The following is a 19,381-nucleotide window of genomic DNA, read 5'->3' as shown; positions in this document are numbered from 1 at the left end:
AGTCCTAACCCAGTACCTCAGAAGGAGACTTTATTTAGAGATAGGGTTTTTAAAGGGGTAGTTAAGTTAAAATGAGGTCATTAGGGTGGAACCTGATCCAATAGGAGTCGTGTTCTTATAAGAAGGGGAGGTTGGGACACAGATGCACCTAGAGGGAAGACCCCGTGAAGACAATGATGACCATCCACAAGCCAGAGAGAGAGGCTTCAGGAGAAACCAAACCTGCCAACACCTTGATCTAGGACTGCTGACCTCCAGAACTGTAAGAAAAATACATTTTTGATGTTTGGGCCACCAGGTCTGCGGTATTTTGTTAGGGCAGCCCTAACATACAATTACAGGTGGCATCTATTCATCTCTGGGTTAACCCACAGTCTGTACTTGACTTTCTTAGCCCTTGCTATGTGGCCAATTTCTTAAATTCCCTTTTTGAAATAACTGGGATAGTTTTGCTGTCCTGACTAAAACACCTAATAAATATCCTAAGTGTATGTATGTATCTTAGACCTAAGAACCTTTTTAGGAAAACAGACATGGACAAAAGGTTGGGGTGATTTTTTTTTCCTCGTAATTCATTAAGAAATATTCTTTAAATAGTTTTGTGCCTAATTTTGAGAGCTATTTAAGAAAAACAAATTGCTCACTATTGCAAGCTAAATGCACATATTTAATACCGATTTCTTTTTTTGTTTTGTTTTTGCACCTAACCCCTAGTGAGCCTTGAATTTCTTTTTTCTCAACTTACATTTAGAGCTCTGTCAACGACTTCCTCAGGGTGTACATAATTAAATGGCCTTTCCCCTGACTGTCTGAGCAGCTTTGGCTCAGGCCCTACCCTTTTTTGGCAGTGCCTAATAAAAGCTGGCTGTAGGGAGTAGTGTGGCCAGCCTTGATAATGGGATACATTTTGTCACAGCCTTGCTCACTCTGACTTGATGCCTCCTACCAGTTCCTTTAGGACTTAACCTCTGAGACTTTTCTTGCTCTCTCCTCCGCCAAATACAGGCTGAGATCCTTGGGATACAGATTCAGAGATGAAGGGCTTTTATGGAGAAGCGTTCTGGGGAACCACACCTGTAAGGGAGCGAGGAGAATGGACAGGGGAGGGGGGGAGGTGCTGCAGTTGCAATCGCCTTCTCAACTTGCCCTTGGGGCTGGAAACTGAGACAGCGCTTCAGAGAGATCCTGCGAGGGCCATGGAACGTGGCCGGGAGGATGCAGGGCCTTAGGCAGCCAGCTTCTTCAGCACAGGGCGGAGGGACACAGCTGGGAGCTGCCACCAGGCAAGGCTTCCAGCAGCTGCAGGTGGAGTTGCCTCAGGGCCGAAGGGGGGTCACGGTGACACAGCCTGGCATCCATGGTGATTGGCCTAGAGAAGTTCTCAGAGACTCCGGGCGCTATCACTACACACTGTGACCGTATGCTTACGTGTCTGTCCAGGCCTGCGGGCTCCTTGGGGCCAGGGGTACCTTCTTACATCATTTGTTGGCTCTCCAGTATCCGGTAAGAGCATGGTATACAGTAGGCACTCGGTAAGAGCATGGTATAGAGTAGGCACTAACCAGTGTCGAATGTGGTGGAGGAAAGATGTCTACGTGTTTTACCCAGTCATCGCAGTAGGCAGGGAATTTTGTGTGTCATGCTGTCCCCCTGAGAACAAAATTCAAGAAAAAAATCTTATTCAGCCCCATTTTGGAGAGGTTGCTGACTCAGGCTGTAGAATACAAACCCCGGGGGGCCCCTTTTGGGTAGAGCAAGAAAGGTTGGGGTTGTATGAGAGAGAAAGAGCCGAGAGGCAGCAGCATCAACAGGAAATAAAACATTTTTATTGAATATCCATGTAATATGTTAAGTCATTTTTTTTTTAACAACAATCAGAAAACTACTGTGGGGCCACTACACAAAGTGAAACAAAATTGATACCACCTCATCAAAAATGAAGGTAAATACAGCTAAAGTAGTTGGCTCGCGGGCCACGAGCCATATGGCAGAGGAGAACACCCCAACATTTCTACAAGGTACAGAGGAAACCCACACATAGAAACACTCAAGCAGGCAGTAAATATACACAAAGGCAACTAGGATCTTTCTAGAGCATCAGCTTCTAATAATCGACACAGCTTTGTCAGAAAGGTACACGTGGCGTATCTGAGGATGAGTCTTGGTCTTCAAGCAGGTTCGGTCACTGACGTGTGAGACATGGCACGGCCCCCGCTAACTCCGTGGTGACAGTCCCATGTCTGGCAGTGTTGCAAGAGAATGCATTAGTAGTAGTTTAATGCGAGAACTAATGGGTATTCGGCGGCTCGAACCTGCTTGCCTTAGTGGTGGCTCAGTGTGAACAACTGGAAGCTGAATATGGTGAAATTAAATGTCAGTTTGTGATGCCGAAGGAACTTTTACAAGTTGGCCGACTCTCTCCCTTCAGTTGGGTTTGGTCTTTGCGACTGGGAAGATCGTCATTGGACTCTTCTGCTCAAACTGATATTTAATCTCACATCGTGACTTGTGCGTCTTCCGTTATCTGGGGTTTTTAAGAAAGGATGGACCATCCACAGAAGAGGGAGAGGCGTCTGTCCCAGCCCCGATGAGATGGCCGTGACCGGGCCGGAAGGCCAAAGGCTTGCCTCTTCTTTGATGAGAAAAGAATAAGGACGGGGAATTCTAGTTTTACCGGGAAACAGCCAACCCCATGTGGGAAGCCTCCCGTCAGCCCTTTTGGAGCTCTCTGTAGTTCTTAAAGAACGTGGCCTGATACCCTAACATCTGAACACCAGGCTGACGCCTGCTTCCCCTCCGTTCTGTTTTGGTGGCCGTGGGGATGAACCCTCACTCAGGGCCTCGCCGCCGACTTGGCCTAGGCGTTCAAAGGGGCCCCAGAAGCCAGCGGAGGTGGCGTGAGATAACGGGCTGCCCTTCCACAGAGGGGTTGTCTAGCATAGTGGGGAAAAAGTATGGAATATTGCACAGTGCTTGACAAAATGCTGCGTGTCCCACCCCGGCCTATGTATCTTTCTTGTCCTATGCATAGCGTCTCAGTTCTGAATTGGTCCTTTGTAATGAGAACTGTTTGTGCTACACACACCTTGGGCAGTGCAGTAGAAGGGAATGGCAGTATTGTTACAACATCACTACGGAATAAATTGAGTGCTATCCACTGAGGAAACTACGTGTCTAAGCACACACGGCAGTCACAGTGTTACACAGAGCAGTCCTTGAAGACTCTTATGGAATGACTAGTAGCTTCATAATAGTGCCATTTACTACATAATGACATTGAAAACATTTAAAAACTCCTCCTAAATCAAGCATCTAGTGTACATAAGAGGTTGCTTCAGTTTGCTAGAACTTGTTCTTGGTATTTGTTTCACCTTTGTTTTTTAAAGGACAAATTAAAACTCATTGAAGTAAAAAGAGCATATAAAAAGATCACTAGCTGTCTGTTTTGGCTTAATCGAAGTGCATTCAGAACTATGGCTAATTGTTTGTTTCTTCATCTTCTGATGGGATTACAATACTGTTTACCACAAAGTACTTTTGTGTAATAAGCACAGATTGCTGTGTTAAAAATATTCTGCATTCCTTCTAATATGGTTTTGTGTAATAAAATATTTCGTTACAAAGTCTAATGTGCAAACCTTTTGGAATTATAGGTATGAAATCCGGAACAGAATTCGCAGGATGCACATTTGTATAAAGGTGATAACGGAGAGCTACTTTTTTTTTTCTTTTTAAATAGTCAGGCAATATTTCAGAAATGCTGACTTCTGCCCTCAGCTTCTTCCCACCCGCCCCATCCCCGAACAAATGCACCCACACACACACACACCCATGCACACGCACACACGCACACGAACACCGTCACGTTGTTACTCTATATGCAGTAATGTGAAATCACGGACTCCTGTTAGTTGCTTCCTCTAATGTCAGAGTGAAGCCCTGGTTTTAGCTTTGTAGATGTACGTACAGACAGACGCTGTTCTAGTTTGTGGCTATGTTTCCTGGAGGTCAGTCTGGATGCTGCTCAGATCATGCTAATTTGCCTGTGAAGAAATTCTACAAAATTGGATTCACCCACCAAATATGTGGCGTGAGTGTATCTTGGTACTCAAATGATCGATAGAAAGCTCAGGTTTAAGTTGTCCTTTAAGATGTCAGTTTCACTGTACTAGTGCCTTACAGGTTGATATTTTTGCTGGAATGCAGACAATACTATATTTACCATATAATATATTATCGGCTCTCCTATATCTCAGTCAATTTACATAATTTAAAATAGAACATCTTATTAAAAACATCTAGATATACACAGATTAGGAAACGCTTACAACATACAAATACACAAACTAGAAATAAATCTTTAGCATACTGGTATATACAACGGTGTGATACAATAAATAATTTCAGTCATGCTCTATCTACACATCATATTGCTTAAAAGAAGAGTAGATTTGGAGGGCAGTGGCATGATGAAGGGCTTAGGGGCTCTCTACATTTAAATTTGTGCAAATTAAAACAGGATTTGAAGTACCACTGGATTGTGTTAGGAATGCATGGCTGGATAAAATGAAAGGACCCATATTACTGAGGTATTTACAGATACTGGCTAAAGAGCACTATGTGGGCAAACGCAGAAAGGCTTCTCTCCTTTACTTCTTGACCGCCAGCATGGCGTCAACTTCCTCCTCTACCTGTAGGGTGTGCCACTGGGCGATGGGTCGCCTGGGGTTGGCCAGCATGTCTGACCAGTGTCGCAGCTCCGCCCCGGTGCTATTGTAGCCCACAAAGACTTTGCCGATGGCATCGTTCTTGCCAATCTTGTCATAGTCCAAAACAGTTACCACCACTTGCACTTTCTGAAAGAGGACACAAAAGAAACATTAATCATCCAACCCCACAGATAAAGCCCTGTTACAAAGCTGCCTTGAGACCTAAGCGACTGGAAATAAGAACCCATCTCAAAACACCAGGCCAAGACTGAAAATGACTTGAATATGAAAACCCTGGTCCTATCCCTATTTCGCCATTATGACATCACCATCATCACCTCCTTCAGCTTCTTCAAAATACTGAATAAATGTTAGATTTTGTCAGGTATTTGGCATAAGGCATGAGCAAAAGGCATGAGCTATTCGGTTACTTCTCACAATAGACCTTATTAATATTGCCATTACACAAATAAGATGCTGTGAAGTACCCTGCCTGGGGTCATCTAAGGAATGAGAAGTTTGGTTTTCCTGATGGCTGTAACCCACCATGCCATTCTGTCTTTGTCAACCGCGTCCACCTCTAAGTCCATTTGTTACAACTGTCTCATCAGCAAGATTTCTGGCATTGGTGTTCGGTACAGTAATTACATGATTATTGTTGAGTATTAAATGTGACCATACAGTGAAAGTCTTTAAAAAAAGTAATAACTAAAGATAATTTCCCCATTTATACATTTCCTCGATAAACATTTGCTGAGTAACTGTTGGGTATCCAGCATTGATCTCAAATGGAAATAACCTTCTGGCCGCACAAGATTTACTTCAGTTATTCCATTACACTGTGAGAGTTTATTTAATAACTTACTTTTTTAAACTGCCTGAATTGACGAAAGCAAACCCATGCCATTACGATATGAAACACACACTTTTTAAAAGCACATTTTAGTTCTGCTTCCTAAGTAATGGGTTTGCTTAATCAAAATATGTGATGGCTTTAATCTGGAAACTGAGTGCAGAGATAAAGGAAGAATTCAGAATAAAGTAGAATGCACAACATTTGCAGCCAGAGTTAAAAGCAACAGAAAATGTAATGCTGGAAGCCAGGGCCAACTGAAGCTCCTGCTGAGTTATGGCCCCTTTCTGGACTTTGTACTCTGAGGACTGCATTATTGTACCAATGTGCTAAGAGATGGCACCTATGTACATCTTCACATCAGAGAAAATGACCACTTTTGAAAGTGGAACTTAGAATGTAAAATGCAACCCACTGGCAGTAAAGGAAACAAATTCCATCTTCTCTTGTGCCGCCGTGGATTGGTTCCATTATCAAGGGCATCATCTATCCACTGGAGGGTATTTGGAATAGAGAACAGAATCACTTTGGTTCTCTGAAAAATTCTCAGAACTTTTCCCAAGCAAATTCATCAGGATGAAATCACATTGCAGGACATGGGGGGTAGGAGCATTAGAGAACTATGCACGAAGGTAACGGGGTTTTAGGAGGTTGGAGCAAACGGTTGGAGTGGGCTTCAACTATTTCACCTAGGAATGTACTGATTAATAGTACTCAAGACAGAATATCCTTCTGAAGGCCTTGGATTAATTTTTCCAGCTGCAAATGTAGTTTATCTATACATTTTTTTGGGGGGATGAGTTATATGTACTTTTGGAAATCAGCATATTTTACTCAAAATATATTTTGTAGGGATAGAGATAGATAGAAAGCAGATAATCTTATATCTTCAAAATAAAGGAAACCCAGACCCCTATTTAACATATAAAAATACTTGTTTGTTTCTCTAGGAAAAGTAAGAAGGCAAAGTCTCCTGGGGAAAACTAAAGAGAGAGAGAGAGAGAGAGAGAGAGAGAGAGAGAGAGAGAGAGAAAGAGAAAGACCAAACTGACAAGCATAGGAGGAGGAGGGACAAAGTCAAAGATGGGCTCATTATTTCCATGCCTGACGTACTCTGATGGGTTCAGGTTGTCTCCGTCCTGCTAGAAATTAAATCTTCTATATGCTGCTCCAGAAACTCCACAATATGTCTTATTTTTAACGTGTCTCATTTTAAAGAATATTTTCAAATATTTAAAGAATATTTGAGAGAGAGAGCATGTGCAAGTGCCAGGGGGAGGGGCCGAGGGGGAGGGAGACGCAGACTGCCCACTGGGCAGGGAGCCTGATGCCATGACCCACCCCCCACAACCTCTGGGGAGATCAGGACCTGAGACCTAGTCAGACACTTAAGCAACTGAGCCACCCAGGCGCCCCTTTTCATTTTTAATATATTGACATTTGATGCAAATTATAGCTGAAAAAGAACATTTACTTTTTTTTAAACAGTTGTAGAATTACAGCTCAAAGAAAGTTTACAATAGGATTTTTCATCACAATATCCTGTCATATTATTTTACAATATTAAAAAACAAAACTTTAGGAGGTTTTAGTTTTAATAGGAGTACGTTCTTAGAACTCAAGGGAAGAGTTCACTGAACTCTTATCTATTGCAAAATAAATTGGAGAAAATTGGATGTCTTAGGGGTTTGCCAGTGGGTCCAAGGCAGTGACCTCACTGGTTCAGGGCAGTAAACAAGTGACTGGGAACAGAAAATCGGTGTCCTCTGCAATGTCATTTACTTATATAACAACTGTTGAAAGTAAACAAGTGTGTGCAATTTGCTAGCATGTGAAAATGTATACAAGAAAAGTTATATAAAGACCATGAACCAATGTCAGGATAATGAGATTCCTGGTAATTTTTAAAGAACTGTCCTACATAATACAGTAGCTTCTGGTCACATGTAGCTTTTAAAATTTAAGTAAATTAAAATTAATAAAGTTCATTGATCACAATAGTAGCCGAGGTGCTCATTACTTACTTGTGGTTGGTGACTACTGTATTGGACCACAGAGATAATAAAACATTTCCATTCTCACAGAGAGTTCTAGTAGACAGCAGTGATTTATATATTGTTTTAATTTTATTGTTAGACATATTTTCTAATAAAATGTTAATTTGGAAAACAGAAAAAATTAGCACTGCGAATAATAGTGATGGAACCATTTACTGAGTGTTCTCTGTTCCAAGAGTTTTTATATGCATAATCTCTTTGATGTGGATTCTATTATTCCTATTTTATATGTGAGGAAATTCTAAGCCTGGGTTTCATTATAAAATGGGGATAATAACCTCTCTCATAAGGTTATTGTAAAGACTCAAAGAGATTATGTATGCAAAGTGCTTAAATTGGGCCTAGGCACATAATATACAATAAATGTAGCTATTATATTAGCTTTCTTCATGGAATAAAAGTATGATTTGTTCATAAGATATTGTATTACTGTATCCTAAATTAGATTACAGATTAAAAGTAAAAATATGCAACTGAAGAATATTTGCTGATTTTTTATATTCTGAACCTTTAGAAATTTCCATGGGGTAGTTTTGATGTCTACCCTTCATTTCTCCTTCTTGTTGTGGGCAAACTTTTATAGGACTGAAAAGATAGGTCCACATAAATTATTTAATAAAATGTAAAAATAGTGTTGCTTTAAGACATTTGGATTTCTAATATCCAATGTCCATTAAGGATTAGTAAGAAATAGTTGATAGTTATTGGATGTGAACTTTGAATTCTAATAGTCTTACTATGGATAGAAGGTAAGAGAAACTACTATTATTTAAAAATTGCTAAATAATATCATATGCTATTGTGGGTACATGGAGCATCCTGTTTTGAACATGTTATCCACAGATTCCTTTAAAAGTTACTCCCTTTCATGACAATTATTATCTATCAGACTAAGATTTAATCTTTACAAAAATATCCATCCATTCTGACTCAGAAATAGGAAACTAAATTTAAACAACTAAAAATACAACTTAGTCTGATTTTTATATTGTTAATATAAAATTATTTCACCTCTTAATAATGAAAGATTAAACATGCTGCATATTTAGCATCAACCAAAATATTTCCTGTATCTCTATTTTATTTATTTATTTATTTATTTGCTATAAAACTGTGATAAGGAGAACTCCATACTGTGGCCTGGGAATAAATAGTGAAAGCTCATTTTTCTCTTGGCCTTTTAACCTTTATAGTACTTTTTGAGTTAGCAGAGTTGTTTTCCTACTTTATTTCTGCTCAACAGAATGCCAGCTGTTTTTGGCTGATGAGTCAGCACATCCTAGGCTGTATATTTCATCATTTCCTTCTTGATGTAGCTTGATTGTCAAGTGTGCATGGGAATAAGAATGGTAACTCTAATGAAGGCATGTGTGCTGATCATTTACAAGGTCTGTGTCTTTAACTTCTGTGGTCTGAAGAAATAAAATTGAATGGGAAGACAAAATTATGTTTGACATTACCTGGATTTGCTCAAAGGGTACTTCAAAGCTGAATGACTCATTGTAGTAGGGGTTAAGTGTGTTCTTTTTAATTGTTGTCTTTTTCTTCTTCAGCCTCTTGCCATTCTGCATCAGATGGATCTTCACATAGGGATCTGAAAAACAGAAACAATAACTTCAGGAGATCAGAGATACAAATTTGGATTATAATTTAGCTTTTTAAAAAAAACTTTAATATTCCCAACAAGGAAATCATTTTATAGCGCATATTTAATATTTTAAAAAGTTTTCAGCATTCTTTATTGAAAGAGTTTATGTAACCTATGGGCCAGACTTTTTGCCACAATATCTCAGTATTTATAGCTGGATTTAGGGGATGAGAGCTGTAGTGTGCTAATAAACCAGCAATTTGGGGGGAAAAGTCTCAACATGTAACATTTGCCAATGTTCATTGCAGAAATACTTTTAGCATGGCTAATTTCAAGCTACTAAATAGTTTAATAACAAGCTTACTAAATCCCTGAGATATTAACAATTGGCTCTTATGAGCTGGAAAGTACTAATTGTAGCATACCACTGCACGGGAATAGCTCTTGATAGAGAAAAGGCAAAGGAGCCCACTTCATGCATTCATTTATTCATTTACTCAATATTAGCTGGGCCCTAGGGATACAGCCGCGAACAAAACAGATCATTGCTGTTTTCACGATGGAACTTCTGACTTGGGGAGGGGGGATAGACAGCAGGATGGCAAAGAAATGAAATACATATGAAATTACAAGTTGACAAGAGTGCTCTAGAAGAACAGAGCAAGAATAGAGGATTGAGAATAGCAAGGGTAGTATGGTGAGCCTAAGGTAGCAGTGGAATTCTTTTTTTTTTTTTTTTTATTCATGAGAGAAAAAGAGAGAGAGGCAGAGACACAGGCAGAGGGAGAAGCAGGCTCCATGCAGGGAGCCCGATGTGGGACTTGATCCCAGGACTCCAGGATCACACCCTGGGCTGAAGGCAGGCACTAAACCCCTGAGCCACCCATGGATCCCCTGGAATTCTTATTCTTAGATTGCACAGGTAAGCCCTCTCTCTGGAGGTAACATTTAAACAGAGATTAAGAGGCCATCTTTGTGTGTGTGTGTTTTGCACATGCAGTGATGGGGTGGGGTGTGGGCAGAAAGAGCCAGAGAGATCTATTGATCCAGGACCTGATCATCCCGAGGTAGAGAGTAAGTCAGTGCACAGAGAGTTAAGGAGAAAAGGAGCGGGATCCTCTTAGCAATTTCCCCAAAGCCTCATTATGTAAAGGTAAAGTAATAAGCAAATCAATGGAGGGGTAAGATGATTCCCACAGAGTTCTCATTACTGAGGAATGAACGGTATACCTTCAGGTTACTAAGAACCCACACCCAGGTTTGACAGTAAAATCTGTTTTCTTAAATATTCGTCTGGTTCATATGTAATGCATACTAATACAGGGGAAAAAAAAGACATCAGAAAACGATGATAATCGAAAAGCAGGGAAAAAAAAAATAGAAAAATCATGCAGGATTTTACTCCCCTAAAATAATCAGTGCTAAGCCTTCCAAACTGTCTTTCCTCCCTTTCAGTATGTGTAAAGCTTGGGGAAACTCCACAGATAACCTTGATTAAGGACCGCTTATGTTTAGATGACAACCTTTTCTGGTTTGTAGTTTTCTCAGTACAACAAAATCCCGGTTTATTTTCGGCAACATTGTTTACACGTACATCAAACAGGCCAAACAGGCCGACAGCAACTTCACAGACCAAAAAAACAAAACAAAACAAAAACAAAAAAAGAAAGGAAAAAAAGATCTTTTTTTCTTTGGTTGGCCTCTTGAACCATCTCGTACAAGCCAGCTGTTGATAGGACGGCTAAGTGCAAACGAAAAAAAAAATGTTACCGTAATTCTCAGAGTAAGAGTGTTGAGTATGTGTGTACGAGTGTTGTTTTCCCCTCTGAGGGTTTTGTTTTTTTTTAAGATTTTGTTTATTTATTCATGAGAGACACAGAGAGAGAGAGATAGAGACAGAGAGAGGGAGAGACCCAGGCAGAGGGAGAAGGAGGCCCCACGCAGGGGGCCTACGCGGGTCTCTATTCTGAGACCCGGGGTCACGCCCTGGGTCAAGGCGGCTCTAACAGCCGGGCGGGCCGCCCCGTCCAGATGGTCACACACGTGGTCACGGCCCAGGCCGCGTCAGGGCTGGTCAGGCGGCCTGAGGGCTGCTGGTCTACCCGAGAGTCTCAAGCGCTGACGTCACTGGTGCGCACGCGCACACGTCGGCAGGCCCAGCGGGCGCAGCCGCCTTCCTGCAGGACCGCGGCAGGCCTCGGGAACCGCGCCCCTCTTCTCCGTCCCTGTGCCGCCATCGCATCAAGGTGCGGGCTGTGCGGGCGGAGCGCCTGTGGTCTCTTCCTGCGCCCCGACCTTGACCATCTAGGAGACTCCGGTCATGGCGGCCTGGTCCCCACCATCCGCCTCCCGCTCCCGGGCGTCCATGTGACCCGCGTCCTCCCCTGTGGCTGCGCGTGGGCCTCCCCGTCGTCATCGCTCTTCCGCCTCGGGCCCCGCCCCCTCCCGCATCTCCCTCACCCTCGTCCCGCCCATCAGCAGGTGCCTCGCTCTCCTGCCCCGCTCCTGCCTGACGTCCTTCCTCCCGTACGTGCACATCCGTCATCTCACCGCCGGCGAGACCCCCCTGCTAGAGTCCCAAACCACGCGAGAGTCCCAAACGACGCGAGAGCCGGAGAGGCCGCCGCCGGGGAGGATGCTGCCCCGGGACCAGACAAGGTGACCTTCCCTGGAGCCGCCAGCGGGGCCGCACAGGTGGTTTTGATCTTTCTCGTCCCAACCGCCGTAGAACCTAATTCCCGAGGGACAGAGACTGTGTCTGCAGGGCCCCCTGGTTACTGAGCGGTGCTTGGAGCCGTTTCAATTTCTGTTGGGTGAATAAGTGGCATGAACTTAGGGCCTCGTGGTCTGGCTGGTCGAGGTCTCCGCGTGAGGAGAGGTCACCTGACGTGGCCCCGAGCCCGCGCACTCGGGATGGGAGGTTTGGGGCTTCTGACTCGGGGCTGCGTCCACCCAAGGGGCTCAGAGGGTGCAGATGAAAGGGGGTCTGCAGAAACCAAGCCTGGAGACGAGGAGCCAGCACCCGCGACTAGTAGTTGGTCAGTTAACCCACTGTAGATGATTGCAGATGAAAGGACATCTGCAGAAACCAAGCCTGGAAACGAGGAACCAGCTCCTGCAACTAAGTAGTTGGTCAGTTAAACAACCCACTGTAGGTGATTGCAGATAAGGACATCTGCAGAAACCAAGCCTGGAGATGAGGAACTGGCTCCCTCACTAAGTAGTTGGTCAGTTAACCCACTATAGATGACTGCAGACATTTGCAGAAACCAAGACTAGAGACTAGGAACCAGCTCCTGCAACTAAGTAGTTGGTCAGTTAAACAACCCACTGTAGGTGGTTGCAGATGAAAGGACATCTGCAGAAACCAAGCCTGGAGACAAGGAACTGGCTCCCTCACTAAGTAGTTGGTTTTAAACAACCCACTGAAGGTGATTGCGGATGAAAGGGTGTCTGCAGAAACCAAGCTTGGAGACGAGGAACCAGCTCCTGCAACTAAGTAGTTGGTCAGTTAAACAAGCCACTCTAGGTGATTGCAAATGAACGGGGAAAGTGGTTTTTTCCACCTGTGATCCATGTTGCTCTGCACAGCCAGAACTGACTTTGGGTTCAGAGAGCTTGTTTGCTTCCAGTTCCCTGGTGCCTCCATCCAGACCCCCGTGTTCGTGTACAGAGATGGTCCAGCCTCCAGTTGCTTTTTGGCGCTGGCTGAATACTCAGGTACTAAATACCCATAAAGCAATGTGTATGCCTTCCAGGTTCGTGTGTTGGAACTTTATCAGCCGAAGTTACAGCTTGTCTCAAGGGACGCGTGAGGACTACATATTTATTCGTTTAACAGTAAATGACAAGAGAATTCCTGTGCACCTGCCATTGGAGGAAGCAAATGAAAAACCCAACAGGATAATTTCAGATCCAGATACGAGTCCTGATGCGATGTGATTAATGCCTTGGGGAGAACAAGGTCATTTAAGAGAAGGGTGCTCAGCGAGGTCCTCCTTGAGGGGGCCAGGCTTGGCTAAGAACCAAATGACAGGAAGGAACCAGTCATTTGAAGGTGGGGTGCGCCTTCACCTTGTCTTAGCCAAAAGGAACAGTATCCACGAGGGCCGTAAGGTGAACGTCCTTCTGCATATTTGTGGAGTGAGAAGGAAGCAAGGGGGACGGGGTCACTGCTGACCTGTCACTTTCATAAGCAGAATCTGCCAGTGCTGACAGTGGTTCAGAGCGATTCTATAATGGCATGATACCGATCAGGAGGGGGACCGAGGGCTGGGAGAGGAGCAGGTGTGGGATCGCCGTAAATGGGCAGAGTTGGGCTCTTGTCTTTGCAGATTCATCCTGATACGGGTATCAAAGCAACTTCTTTTGCAGGCGGAATTTCCATCTTAATCATAATCAAGGCTGGCAGTAATCCAGAGGTCTTGCCCTCCCCTCCCAACTGTGTTGACATAAAATTGACATGTAACACCGTAACACCATGTAAGCTTCAGGTGTGCAGTGTGATGATTTCATATACATACTTGTGATCACCACGATACATTTAGTTAGCACATCCGTCACATAATTACAGCATTTTTTTTGTATGCGGGGAGAGCATTTAAGCTCCACTCTCTTTAGGGACTTCCAGTTGAACGATACAGCATTGCCAACCGTAGTTACCATACTACATGCTAGATGCTCATCTTTCACGTGTGTACCCTTGGGCCAACATGTCCTCATTTCCCTCACCCCCTAGCTTGGCAACCACCACCATCCTGTTCTCTGTTTTTCTATGAGTGTGGAATTAAAAAAAAAATAGATTCCACATGTGAGTGAGATAAAGCAGAATTTGTCTTTCTCTGTCTGACTTCTCTTAGCATAATGCCCTCAAGGTCCATCCATGTTGCTGCAAATGGCAGGACTTCCTTCTTTTTTTTTTTATTTTTTTAATGGCTGGATAATATTCTAAATCTATGTATATTACATTTCTGTTTTAGAATATTACGTCGAATAATAATTAGAATTAGTAATATTTAGAGCATTTTATTAATTTTTATTTTTAAAAGATTTTATTTATTTATTCATGAGAAACAGAGAGACAGAGAGGTAGAGACACAGGCAGAGGGAGAAGCAGGCTCCATGCAGGGAGCCCAACGTGGAACTTGATTCCGGGGTCTCCAGGATCACACCCTGGGCTGAAGGTGGCACTAAAGCACTGAGCTACCCAGGCTGCCCAAGCATTTTATTTTTATATAAATTTGTTGTGTATATTTATGTATTCATACTACATCTTCCTTATCCATTTATGCATCAGTGGACACTTAGGTTGTGTCCACATCTTGGCTATTGTGAATAATGCTGCCATGAATATAGGGATGCAGGTCTCTCTTTGAGATCGTGATTTCATTTCCCTTAGGTGTATGCCCAGAAATACGATTGTTGGATCATATGGTAGTTTTGTTTTTAATTTTTTTAAGGAAACTCCATGCTGTTTTCCATAGTGGCCGTACCAGTTAACATTCCCACCAACAGTGCATGGAGGGTTCCCTTTTCTCCACATCCTAGCAAGCCCTTGTTAACTCTTGTCTTTTGATAATAGCCATTCTAAGAGGTGTGAGGTGATAGCTCATTATGGTTTTGACCTGCAGCTTCCTGATGATTATTAGTAAAGTTGAGCATCTTGTCAGGTACCTGTTGGCCATTTGTAGGTCTTCTCTTGAAAAAATGTTTATTTAGATCCTCTGTTTGTTTTTAATCAGATAATTATTATTTTGCTATTAAGATGTACAAGTTCCTTAAATATTTTGGATATTAGCTCTTATCTAATATATTTGAAACTATTTTCTCACGTTCTGTAGGTTGTTAGAGATCATATTCTTTATTACCTTTTGTACCTGGATAAGTCTTGACTGTCTAAGCCTGATATGTATTCAAGGTGGACACATTTGAGGATTCTCTTGATGCAACCATCTGAAGTCCTAGATTGCTTCTCCATCTTCTCCAGTCTTCTCCATTGTCATTCAGCCTGGCTTGTGTCCTCTCACTCTTTCATTGCACTAAGTATTTTCCTGAATCCTGGTCGCTTTGGAGATGGCCCTAATCTCTTGATTAGCTCATTAGTAACTTCTTCTGGAATCTAGACCTTGCTCCTCTCTCCCTAAATATTGCTGGGCCTTTTAAATGGAAACCATGAGTCATTTAACTATAAGTCACATCCGTGCTTTAAGAATGCACATATTTTTTTATAATAAGGATCACCTTTCCTGCAAAGTAGGACTGTTTATTTTTAAATTTCTTCTGTTTTAGGGGCTGTTTCCCCTAAAACAAAAAGCAAATCCTTGTCATTTCAGTTTCTTGGTAGCTTAGAAGTTCTGGTCATTACACAATAGGACATAATTTTACTGAAATGATAAAATAGGCTGTAATGAGATTTGCTAATGCTGCTGTTGCTTTTCCCGAGTACAACTGCTGGACACCATGTGTGACGTCCAAATATCCATTAGGTTTTGTAAAAATGTAAATGGCATGGAGAAATATGCCAGCTATAAAATTTGGCTGCTGTCCTCAGGGACTTCATATATCTATGGCTGTATCACTTCATTCTGCCCCCCAAAACAAGCATTCCTGGAGCTCATCATCACCTAAATACTGAAAACCTTCCTTCAACACCATTTAGATAATCTCTGGTGCCACTGAAACATGTGCAGGACTTGGGACACTTTGCTTTTTTAATTTATCTTAGAAAAAAAAAAGAGTAGGGCCTTTTTACTTTCTAACTTTGATAGAAAGGAAAGTTTGTTTTCTGATGTCTATATAGTCTCTAATAGTATGTGGTTGTAAGCTTGTAGTTCTAAAAATGGATGCACTGACATCAGAAAGAAGGTTCTTCATTCCTGATGATAAACTGCAGGTACAATGAGTGTAGATTCATCGTCTAATTTTGGATGATTTTGAGGTCTGTCATTTGATTTTCTTATTCATGTGGCATTGCTATCCTTCACTCACTACTTGTCAGGTTTTCTTTTCATCTGAAATCAGCCTAACTGAACTTTATCTCTTTTCTATCATAATAGCTGTTATGACTAAGAGGTTTTTCAGGACACTATAATGAAATCACTTTCAAACTTTTATATGTTGACAGGTCCTTTTAATATATGAAATTGGGGGCTTTTTTTTTTTTTTTTTGCTCCCAAAGTTCACCATTATGATAGGCAGCATAGTACCTCCCTCAAAAGATGTCCGCATCCTAATCCTCTGAGGCTGAGAACTTTTACCTTATATGGCAAAAGAGACTTTACAAATGTGATTAAGGTTAAGGATTTTGAGATGAGAAGATTATCCTGGATTATCCAAGAGGGCCCAGAGTAATCACATGAGTCCTTAAAAACAGAGAACCTTTCCTGGCTGTGGTCAGAGAGACAATAGAAGGAGGTCAGAGGTGCACTACATTGCTGGCTTTGCAGATAGAGGAGGGGCACAAGCCATGGAATGCAGGTGGCCTCTAGAAGACAGAGAAGGCAAGGAAATGGATTCTCACCTGGAGCCTCCAGAAAGGAATGCAACCCTACTGACACCGTGGTATTAACCCAGTGAGACCGGTGTCAGACCTATGACTTACAGAATTATGAGATAATAGCCATATGTTGTTTTTTAAAATGAAGTTTGCTGTAGTTTATCATGGCATCAGTAGAAAACTAATACAACAACCAAAGTTGAAGAGAGGATTCTCTTGTTTATCTAGGAAGGCTTGAGGATGAGACTCAAATTTAAATAGGTCTAGGAAGTGATCTTTTGGGAAAAAGGCATATTTTTTCCCCCAAACTTCTAAGAATGATTACTCTGTTCTTCAAAGCAAAAACCTTCAAAAAGTTTAAGTCTTTTCAATTAAAAAAAAGGTTAACTTAGAGCATACAATCAGAAGATAATAGCTAGGTACAGATGTTTTAGAATCATGATAAAATTAATGAAAATGAATGAAATGTTAGCTTTGAATAATTTTTAAAGTAAGATCCATCACAAAGTTTAATGTAATAATGTTCCCTTATATTTCTAAAGTGCTTTGAGATTATATATATATATATTTAAAAATCATATCATCTCTAATCCTTACAACCAACCCAGTAAAGAGACTGGGGCTCCTGAAGGCTGATTTTTCCCTCCAAGAACTCACACCAGGGTCTTAGAACCTGCTGCTCTTTTGTGATGTGTTAGAGACTCAATTGTGAGTGTTAGTGTTACAGGTACAAACTCTGGAGCCAGACTAACTTGAATCTTGACTCCGCTGCTAGCTGTGTGGTCTTGGACAAGTTATTTAATCTCTTTGTGTCATACTTCCGTCAACATAAAGTGCTGAGAATGATGAGACCTCATTTGTAGAGTTGTGAAGATTAAATTGAGTTATCAAGTGGAAAATGCTTCAAATATGTGACCAATGCCTATTATTATTAATTCTTAATTATTATAGTTTTGTGAAAGGGCTGACATGTAGGTCAGCATCTAGGTTTCAGACTCTTTCCCAGCTTTGCTAACTTGGTGCCCACCATTGCACTGCTTGCTGCAGAAGTAAACCAAGCTGCCCCCCGCGCCAGATTTATTTCTGGAAAGAAGCATACCTACTTTAAGCAACTGGTTCATTAATGAAGAATTTAATCATGTATGAGATGAAAGAGACAGGGAAGGCTTCTTTCATTACCACCCGGGTGAGGTAGTTGAGTTGTGAGATGGGAAACTAATTCAACATCCTGTACGGTTTTCTCCTCCTCCTGAAGTCAGTAGATGAAATTTCACAGAGCTGAAAATTTAATCTTGGGAATTCTAAGTGGAAACTTTTTACGAAGGCTCTCGGATAGTGTGAGTCAAAACTATGATTCATTGAGTTTTCTTTCCGGATACTGAGGCCAGCTAATGTTGATACACTTGGGCGTATGAAGTATCTGCTTGCTTTATGTTGCTTAAGGTGAGGAAATAGGGAAAAGGAAGCCCTCAGCCTTGAGATTTGTTCCTGTCATTGGGGATGGGGTAATATCTATAGGTTGTTGGAGAAAGGTAAAATCTACACCTTTCATTTTTCTGTTCAACTCTTCTGCCATGAGAAAATTTTATAAGTGCAGCCTAAATGCTGTGCTATAAGGTCAGAACCACCTAGCTCTTCTCTTATCTTTTAGACAGACTGAGCGCATTACCTCCACTTTAAGCTTCTTGTGCTGAGATTCCAGCCTCCTCGACCAAAAAGAAAACTTGGGTCTGTCTCTGATTCCTTCTTCTCTACTCCCTGTGAAGAGTTCCTGCCAATTTACCTTCATATTTCTCTCTGGTTGGTTCCCCCTTTCTAACTTGTCACATCTCAAGATCAGAAATCCAATCTCTCTTGTGATCTCATCCTCAATTCCACACCATTCGTATAATTGTTAAACTATATTTGATCACACCACTACCGTGTTAAAAGTCTTTAGTGCCTTGCCAAACTCTATCATGAACTTCACAGCCCCATCCTAACTTAGTATTTCCACAAACTCTGTGCTCTACTCATGGTCAATACTCACTATTCCTCAGACAGAATTTTAAATGCCATGGCTTTGAACTGGCTGTCCTTTAGCCTGAAATGCCCTTTCTTTCTTTTCCCATCTTAAGCTTGGTTTAAAAGTCACCTCTTCCCTGAAGATTTCCTCAGTCAGAACCTTCAGACAGACCTTTCTGTGCCCTGCAGCATTTTCTTTTGTAGTTTTGCAAAGTACATATCTTTCTTTTCTGGTATTGGAGAATTTTTGTGGTAAGAGAATGACACAAAAATAATATTCCTATGGGAAATGTGTCTTGAATTCGGAGCCATTGGCTTCAAGATGAACTTTGGGGAGACGTGTAACACGGGAATTTCTTCCATTACTATTCCATACTCCACTTTAACACCCTGGCACATTGTCTCCCCCTTCTTCCCTTAGGCAGTTCTAATGTCAAATTATGCCAACTTCATGGAAATATAATTGCAAAACAGCTGCCTGTGAGCAATGATCCTTTTGTGTGAGATATCAAAGAGCCACTGAAGGCTTTTTGTATTTACAATGAGAATGAGAGAGCAGCAGTTCAAAGCTGGATAATGCAAGATGCCTGCAGTTTTCATTTGGACAATTTTGTGTAATTATACTGTCTTCTTTCCTAACTACCACAGTGACTGTGGGCCCCTGTGACCATGGCC

General features: G+C 41.9%; 1 protein-coding gene and 1 long non-coding RNA gene across 12 annotated transcripts in view; one reads left to right on the top strand and one right to left on the bottom strand.

The window, feature by feature from the left end:
* LOC140602795 (uncharacterized) overlaps positions 1-19,381 on the top strand; it is a 311,552-nt gene that overhangs the window by 7,136 nt on the left and 285,035 nt on the right. The gene's annotated exons all lie outside the window — the stretch shown is intronic.
* Positions 1,805-19,381, bottom strand: part of SYT1 (synaptotagmin 1) — a 542,097-nt gene continuing 524,520 nt past the window's right edge. For all 5 annotated transcript variants that reach the window (XM_072772877.1, XM_072772875.1, XM_072772876.1 and 2 more), the window contains 2 exons: positions 9,080-9,213; positions 1,805-4,856 (listed from right to left, as the gene is read on the bottom strand). In XM_072772877.1, the coding sequence (XP_072628978.1) occupies positions 4,650-4,856; positions 9,080-9,213 (341 nt within the window). In that variant the 3' untranslated portion in view covers positions 1,805-4,649. The remainder of the gene's footprint in view (positions 4,857-9,079; positions 9,214-19,381) is intronic.

This window comes from Canis lupus, chromosome 13, assembly GCF_048164855.1.
Source record: "Canis lupus baileyi chromosome 13, mCanLup2.hap1, whole genome shotgun sequence".
NCBI lineage: Eukaryota > Metazoa > Chordata > Mammalia > Carnivora > Canidae > Canis > Canis lupus.
Note: the sequence above shows the minus strand (reverse complement) of the source record. Positions and strands in the feature narration are given on the sequence as shown.